This window comes from Manis javanica, chromosome 10 (assembly GCF_040802235.1).
Source record: "Manis javanica isolate MJ-LG chromosome 10, MJ_LKY, whole genome shotgun sequence".
NCBI classification, from domain to species: domain Eukaryota; kingdom Metazoa; phylum Chordata; class Mammalia; order Pholidota; family Manidae; genus Manis; species Manis javanica.
In genome coordinates, this window is record NC_133165.1 from 31,273,770 (window position 1) to 31,282,852 (window position 9,083).

At 44.7% G+C, this 9,083-nt stretch overlaps 1 protein-coding gene across 2 annotated transcripts in view; it reads right to left on the reverse strand.

Moving 5' to 3' along the window:
- LMTK2 (lemur tyrosine kinase 2) overlaps positions 1-7,599 on the reverse strand; it is a 96,329-nt gene extending 88,730 nt beyond the window's left edge. Inside the window, exon 1 of one of the 2 annotated variants that reach the window (XM_073215075.1) lies at positions 7,230-7,599. In XM_073215075.1, the coding sequence (XP_073071176.1) occupies positions 7,230-7,302 (73 nt within the window). In that variant the 5' untranslated portion in view covers positions 7,303-7,599. Of the gene's footprint in view, positions 1-7,223 lie in introns of both variants that reach the window. The other variant, XM_017672214.3, reaches the window with a different exon arrangement.
- Positions 7,600-9,083: the final 1,484 nt, after the last annotated feature.

Below are 9,083 nucleotides of genomic sequence, written 5' to 3' on the forward strand. Positions count from 1 at the left end.
CTACAGTGGAGGGAGCTGGGCCTCAGATCAGCGCCTCAGCCAGGTGATCGGGGACCCAGCAAGTTGAAAGCATGTACCCTTGATATAATGTAACGAAGAGGGCACTTCAACTCTGTGGTCTTCCTCCCAAAGCCCATAACCCAGTCTAATTGTGGGAAAAGTATCAGACAACCCCAGTGGAGATATACTCCACAAACCACCTGACTAGTAACTCCTCCAGCCTGTCTACATCATCTAAAAAAGAGAACATGCCAGAGAAGCCTAAGGAGACATGGTGACCAAATGCAATGTGCCATCTTGGAGCAGAAAAAGGACATCAGGGAAACACTACGGAAATCCGTGAGAAGCGCGGACTTGGGTAGTACTAAGTATCGGCTCCTAGTTGTGATGAGTGTATGGCATTAATGTAAGATGTTAACAATAGGGAAAACTGGGTAACGGCTATACAGAAACATGCGATATACAGGAGCTCGTTGTACTATCTCTGCAACCTGTCTGTAAATCTAAAACTGTTCTAACAGAAAAAGTTTAGTATTAAAAATGAAGCAGCTATAAATGGCTTTCATTCCAGGTGTGGACTGAGGCCATATGCAGAGCAGGGCTCAGCAGAGAATGAGAGGCCCTGGGCTCCCACCCTCTCCTTGTAGCTCACATGCTCTGTGGACTAGTGAGTGATCTGCTGATCTTACTTCTCCTGTGCCGCCTTCATCGCCCTCACCGCCATGTGAGGTGAGTGATGTGAGTGAGCATCGACAACCGAGAGACCTGGCAAACACTGGAAATACCAAGGACGTGAGACACAGTCCTTGCAGTCAGGTGAAGAGACAGGATTTAAAGAAACAAGTGGTATCTGCTAAGTGCAAATGCTAGACTGGCACAATGAATCCAAACCATTTCTAATTACACAGCCCATCAGTAAATCTTCTTCACATTCCTTCCATTTCATTTAAATTTATTTACAAACTCCCAAAACATGATAGTGTATCAATATACTCTACACCTTAAAAATTCACATAGGTCAAAAGTTTTAAAGGATGAAATGAAAATATAGCTGAACAACCCTTGAATAACACCCGGGTTGGGGTGCTGACCCCCGTGCAGTTGAAAATACGTGTATTACTTTTGATTCTTCCCAAACTTAACTAATAACCTACTGTATATAAAATGAGTCAAGTCACTTCAGATGCAACAAAGGGTAGGAAAGTAGAAAAGAAACAGGAGGTTGTAGGCTCAACACAGAACAGAAAGCAGAGGCTGGATTCGCTGCTTTACTGGTCCCTGTGAGGGGGGTGGCAACACCTGCCTACCAGTGGATCAGGCCCGCCAGGTCTGGGAGGCATACACTTTGAAGTTGCAAAGGTTTCCCACCTCCTTCCACTGAGTGACATGACCTGGGCCACAGTTCCTCTGCTCCTCTCAGATCCTGGCATTTCTCTTTGGTCCAGAGAGTGGCCAGCTAGTTTGGATGATTAGAGTGTGGTGATAATAATTTCCAGGTCATGGGTTTGATCCCCGTTTGGGCCACTACATACAGTATTTCTTCTTTACCACATCTATCAACCATATGACCCTGCCTTACATCCCTGTATTCCAAATGGAACCTGCTGCCTTACATCCAATTACAAAGACTGTATCTTTATTGTAAAAAACCCACATATAAGTGGGCCCATGCAGCTCAAATCCCTGTTATTCAAGGATGTAAATAAAGTTTTAATGTTTTCAACCTGCAACCCATGGAACACCTTGTTCCAGAGGTAAACTCTCTAGTTCATTAGGGGTAGGAATCTCTAAGGACTGGGCAAGAAAAAAGGAGGAAAATGGGATGCAAAGACATTAAAAAAACAAAGAAGACTACAGCACTTATAGACCCAAGGAAGAGAGTCAGGCAGTGGAAAACAGAGGGAGTATGTGGAGGGCTGGAAGATGGGAACTTGTTAGAAAATTTGCAAACTACATACAGATTAATTTAGCTCTTAGAGTGCCATAAAAGGGGGAGAGTGGAGGCAGGGACAACAAATACCCTAAGTGGAAATCTGGCTACAATGGCCACCCCTGGCCAATGCTTCCCAAACTGGGGTCAGATGCTGGATGCCAGGGCCTGCTCAGCCACACCACAGCACATGGTCCTGCCACACTGATCTAACCTGATGGTAACTTAAGCCATTTAAAATGAACACATATTACATAGTAAACGCAAAATCCGCCAAAGTGTAAAAAACAAAATGTAAAGTTTACCACCCCCACCCCCAAAGCCCAAGAAGGCAGAAGAGGTAGAGTCACTTTTGTAGTCAGGAGAGAAACGGCAGGCACTGGTCTAGAAAAAGATGGGGCAAGGAGAACGGAAGGTACTCATATTAAGTAGTTTCAGGCACCTGAAGAACTTGGCATCAACAGTTCTCATTTTTCCCACTTGACTCACAATAAAGTCAAATGAAATCTGGAATCTCTGCCCTGTGCTAACATTTGCAAAAAAAAAAATCTTTTTTTTTAAATACTTAAGTCATTTTTCTGATATACCTGTTCTTGTATAAGCCAAATAACTGTCACGCCAAGGCATGGTTCCAAATTAGTCACTCGCTAAGATTTAAAAATACGTCACTCCAAAATTTGCTCCACCACACTGATTTTACCCTATTTCCTCCACTTTCTTTCAGAGTCTTCATAGGAAGACTGACAGAAAAGTTGAGAATCGAATCTAAAAACAACCCTAGATGTACCGTCTGTTTTAGGCCAGGAATGTGTGTGCAGTCTCCCCTCTGTAATAGCCTTTCCTCGTGTCTGAACAAAAAAAGGAACATCTTGAGAAGAGTACTGCTACAAACGGCAAAGATACATGACTTTAAAAGACGGAGAAAGCACGTCAGTCACACTCATCTGCAAACACTTCTGGGGGAAGCCTCAGCCCTGTGCTGGCTGCCACAGCCCCAGCCAACCGGCTACCTTTAGGGATGCTTCATGCAAGAGTACAATTTTGTTTGGGATCAACTAAGATTGCTCGCACGCAGCTCCTTCAAGTAAATTAAAACCAGCAATTGTTCACACGCAAGAGCTTTAGTCATCCTGATGCTTCAAAACAGGTTTGTTACATAAAAGTGGACTAAGCCAGATTATCTGAAAATTTTCTAGCATAATTCCCCAATGCTATGAATTTCAAGGAGAAACAATACCAGCCTGTATATACTTCAATAAGCCAGATTTCTCTCTAAAGCATTTCTTCATTTATCATATAACAAGTTATTCTGAGTAACAAAGATTTTTTTTTTGGTATCATTAATGTACAATTACTTGAACAACATTATGGTTACTAGACTCCCCCTATTATCAAGTCCCCCCCACATACCCCATTACAGTCACTGTCCAACAAAGATTTTTTAAATCCAGAAGATTCTATGCATTCCATGATAATCAGCTACTACTTTTGGGTTCCTGCTTTGAAGCCACAGCACCTACCATTGGTCAATTCTATGATAACCCACCATTTACAAAGAAATCTGAAGCAATGAAGAAATCAACGTTGCCAGGAGACTAAGACGTAGCAGACATGGCATTCCTCTGTGATGCCACCTCACCCTCCCAAACAGTCCTTAGGTGTTATTATCATACTTTTTTAATAGCTGAGTTAGAAGAAGCTGGGAGAGGTCAAGTAACTGGCCCAAGGTCTGAAAGCTAGTGAAATGGCAGAAGGCGACCTCACATCCAGAACAACTTCAAAGTCCGAGTTCCGTCTACACTGTCTGCTCCTTTGTAACTGACTCATGACTTACTCTCAACTGGGTTCTTTGTAGATGTCCACCTACAAGGACTTTTTTGAAGACCTCTCTGCTTAACTGTTTCAGAACCCTTGCCATCCTTTACATTGCAACATCTTTTTTATTTTATGTACAGCTGTTATCTAAGTGACAGAGTGGACCCGAGGACTCTCTAAATTTCAAGAGAACTGCAGGAACAGTCAGAACATTGGTATCAGCAAAACCGTAGGGATTTGATAACTTCAAAGTTGATCAGCTACAAAACTGTTGGACAGACTTTCTAACTGTGCAAGTGAGCATACTTAGTTAACCCTGAAAACACCACCAACTGAAAGCAATTACAGCATTCCCAGCCTAAATCAAATCTCAAGCCTTGTAGCCATAAATCTTGAAATAATTTGCATGAAACGCCTGTTGAAAATCATATTTCTCAGAAGGTGTTAAAATAAACACAAAAATTCACACTTTAGAAAGCACTTCCTTTACTTCAGAAATCATTCTCAAGATCTAAGTCTGTTTAATCTAAAACGAGAGCCCCGGTTTCACAAGCTGCCGTTTAATCAGTAGCCTAGTCCCACCGGCTCCACAGACTTCTGTGAACTCTTTTATCTGGAACTGCGAAAGGCTTCCTCTGTACTCTGTGACCCAATATGCCACAGAACAATCAGAGTGGTTTTCTTGACTAAGCACTACCATAATATTAACAACAAACTGTGGGCTTAGAGGAATAGCTTCACACATATAAATACAAAATCTTTCTTTATAATGTGAACCCTGAGAATCTTACAAAAAGCATGTAAATGGTTTTCTAAGAGGCTGATCAGATAAATACAACCTGGACAAAATAATTTAACTGTAATCTTAGTCTGGTAATTTAACTATGTGTGGAAACAGTGGACTTTCTCCCTTTATATAATCTTCTTAGCTAGGACCACCAAGATCTCAGTCTACATAAAGGTCCTTGCAGAAATATAGATTCTCAGAAGAGGCCCCAAGAGAGGGAATAAGGGTCCTGGAGTGATAAAGAGAAGACCAAAATAAAGTTCAACGAAGAAATGCCCTCTTGCCTGATGGGCAAAAGCAGTCTACGTATTTATGAAGTTTTATTATGACTGAATGGGTAAATACCTTTTTCAACGTCCAAACCTAGAAATGATATTGGATGACAAGGAAACCTTGGATAGAAGAACTCAATTTAAGTGCTCAATTTTAGTTAACTGCCTCGTTTCTTTCCCCGTATAAATGCGCCAGCAAAAAGATAAAATTTAGTATTTTTTCCAGCCCATTTTTGGTAAGCCATGCTTTCTCCAAGGCACTACTATTAACCAGCCTGAAATTTAAGTAGAAAGAATAAGGCCAAGGAAGCAAAGACTCCATGCAACAGATATCCTTAGTTAGAAAATGGCACCCCTACCATCATGTATAGAGAACCAGGCCCAAGGTAATCAAAATCTTGAAAAAATGTTCTAAACACTTAACTGCTCTTTTATCTACCATATATATATGTTCAAGAGGAGTTCCTCTTTCTTAACCACTGACCTCACTTATCAGAATTAGCTCAAAGGTTTTTTCTTCTTCTTGGTCTAATACATCTTGGTCAAAATCCTCCCCATTACCAAGAATAATAATCTCTTTTGGATGAATATACAAACCCCCAAATCTATGTGTGACTGTCCATATTTTCCACAGCATTTAACTCGAGGTACCAATCAGCCATGTGCCACATGTCTAATCATATACTCTCCAAGGAACAGAATATGAAGGGAAAATCTGTAAAAGTTGCTATCAATCACCAAATATTTCTTTATGCTTTATTTATATCAAGATTTGATATTTCTACTTACAGATTAATTTTCCTGGCTGCTTTGGTTTACAACACACCAATAAAAACCCTTAGCTTTTATGATTCATACCTCAATAAAAAAGCATGGAATAAAAAAAATACTTTAAGAAGTTTACAGACACATTTCCATAGGTTGCTACACAGAATCTGTCAAAATACAAAAAATCCAATTAAGTGCAAAGTCATCTGGAAACTTCTTGAATCCCTTTCACATAAATCCTCTTTACCCACAATCTTACTCTGGTGCTAATTTTTAATTTCACCATCAATATCTTTCACTATCAACATCAACACCTTTCCATATAGTCTTTTATAACTCTCTGTGACTCTTACCTAGGCTGCCCACACATTTCTAATAGTCACTCCTCTTTATCTACCAGATCAGGAAACAGATTTCCCTTACAAATATTTGATTTAAGGCAAGTGGCAGAAATTTACGTATTCACTATATGGCACAACGATAATAGTTAATACTCAACTAAAGGGCACTAAATGACATAACCTGGGACGGCTCTTAAAACAATCATATATAGCTATCATTGTAGATGTGTTTGAAAAATATGAATTTACTGGGGATGGTAACTTCCATATTCTGTACCCAGTTAACTGTTGACCTCAAGAGTATTCCTCAAGAGTTAAAAGACCCTAGGAGGTGAAGCAGAAAAATCACAAAACTAAGGGGTTCTAAGACTTGGGTTTTAGTTGTGGCTCTGCCTACAATTTAGCTGTGTCACCTTGGATAGGTCATTTGACCCCTAGGGCTTCGGTATATTGAACTGCAAAATGAAGAAACCAGTCTACATTTTAAGGTCAATTCCAACTCTAAAATCGCATGAATATGAAATTTCAGTCTCTCCTCACTTCAAAGATAAGCAGATGATAATGTCAAATTAGGCTAGATTTTTTTTCCTTTAAAAAAATTATCCAACTTGGGATGCTTTCCTGGGCTGAAGTTTTATGTGGGAAAATAAACAAATGAAAAACGGTATCGAAAAAATGGGGAGAAAATAAAGAAAACCACACACTGACGTAGCTAAAATAGAAACTTCAATCACCCTTGGGCCATTTTGTCAAGTTATTCAAAGGCAGCTACTCGAATCACTGGCTTTCGAAAAACAGAAATATTTATAGAGTTGTTTCCTTCTCATCCCCAGAGAGTCAATCCGAATAAAACGCACTGCGTTTAAAATCAATTTACAACTTCAGAGTAAGTTGAAGGGAGCGAAGCAAACTGCACAGCCCCCAAGTCACTTGGATTTAAGTACGATCAGCGCTAAGAAACAGTTGTTATTGTAAGATGCGAGAAAAGCACAGGCGGCAGGTGACATTTGGAAAGGGGAGCAGAACTACCAGCAAGGTATGTAGGCTGAGGACCTCGGGGCAACAGGTCCCGAGCCCGAACCTCAGCCCCCGGAAGGGTCGGTCGCTGCCGCCCGCTCGCCGCCGCCCCGCCCGCGCCGCCTCGCCCCCGCTTCGGCCCGCGAGCAGCAGCCGCCGCCCCCGCGCCTGCGGCAAAACCTCGCAAGCGCTCGCTCCCCGCGGCCTCTCGACCCGCAGGCCCTCCGACTCTCGGCGCCGAGGCCGCCCGGGCCGCTGCTTGCTCCCCGGGCCCGTCGCCCGGGCCCGCTCACCTGCACCTGTCTGCGGGAGCGGCGCGGCCCGGGCACCGCCGGCGGCCAGGAGCAGCAGCAGCGCGGGCGGCCCCAGCATCTCGCCTCCGCCGCGGCCCCAGGACAAGTTCTCGGATCGCCTCGTCCGTCTGTCCGTCCGTCCGCTGCCTCAGCGACACCCGCGCCGGCTGCTCCCAAGCACACGTCGCTTCAGCCAAACCGCAGCCCGGATCCTGGTCCGCACCCGCTGCTCCGGCCACAGAAACACCATCCTTCCCGCCCGCCGCCTGCCTGCGCCGCCTGCGCCACCGCCGCCGCTTCTCAACAGCAGCAACGGCAGCAACCCTGCGGAGCCGCGCGCCGGGGAAGACGAGCTCCCGCCGCCATGATGGGCTGCGTCATGTGACGTATGGTGGGGGCGGGACCCCGCGATACACAGAGCAGCCAGCCAATCGCCAGTCCCGCTCTGGCCCGGGAGGCCCCACCCATCACCCTGACGGTGCAGGGTGGCCGCAGGGTGCGCCCCCTACAGACGGAGAAGAGCGTGGGCAGCAAGTAACGCTGACAATTATTTTAGATTTAAAAATACCGGCAAGTATAAAGAAAACAATAAAAGCATTCGGCATCCGTCCTGGCTTTTTTTTTTCACAGTATTTGAAAATGTGTAAAAATAGACCTGCTCGTCTTCTGCCTTTTTTACTTGTCATAGCCGTTTTAGGGCTCTTCTCCGTAGGTAGACCTACCTATCCTATCACCCATCAGGGAGCTTTGGGCTTTTTATTTCAATTAAACAAGAATAGAATGCCTCTCCCCTTCACTCAATGACTCAGCTCCCGAGCTTAAGATGTTGCCTTTGTCAAGAACGCCCCTCCTCTCCTCTCTCGGCCACCTGGCACGCTCCTTTTCGGCGGCCCGGGCTCACCTGAAGGATGACGTCACCTAGGAAGGCCCCCTCCCAGTCCCGGGAGAAATGACTAGTGTCTCCTAGTGCCCCGCCCTAGCCCTGGGCCGACTCCTCTCCCAGCTGCCGCATATTATTATATCCGTAACTGTAAGTTCCCTGAGGACAGGAACTAGCCCTTGTCAGCTGGGGGTCCCCGGGCCCTGGCGCAGGGCCTGCCTAACAGTAGGTTTTCTCTGGAGGAAAGGTGCTCCGGCCTGATTCTCGGGTACCAGGGAGGATCAGCATCTCGGTGCGGACCTCTTTTGGACCCACCAGAAGACAAGGCCCAGCCAACAAGGTGAGGAGAGAACATCTTCCAGCAGAAAGGGTAGAGAAAGCACTTTCCAGGCAGAAGCAACATGATTAGAGGCCTGGAGGTTGGGAAAATGGAGAGCTTTTCTGGGGAATGCACTTGTAGTCTGTACAGGAGAGGAGCTGATTTGAATCTTATCAGATGGGACTCTACCAAGTGGCAACGGGGGAGCCTCCACAATTCGTCAAACTCCTCAAATGCCCATCCTAAATGCCAGCACTCTGCGGTGCTAACGCAGTGCTGGACGTACAGACGATGCCCACGAAATATTTGTTAAGTGGCTAAAGCAAAGCAATAAACACCTAGTTAAATAAAAAGCTGGAATGTGAAATGTGGAGTTAGAGCATCCATGGCTATCTGCTCATCTCTGTGTGGCAAAGGAAAGAAGGCAAAGGTCTAGAAAAGAGACACAATCATCCTTTGTGTTTCTACTTCTATCAGGAAGCTCCAGACTTGTAGTTTGAGGAAGCCAGGGAGTGCTGACCCTGTGCTCTGGGAGGAGCCACTGTTTGTGTTTGCTGGAACACTGGCCCGACCAAGGGCCTGCCTCATGATCTTTGTGGTTGTTGGTCATAATTAAAGTGCACCTCAACAACAACATGTCAGACCACAATCCCAAAGCAGG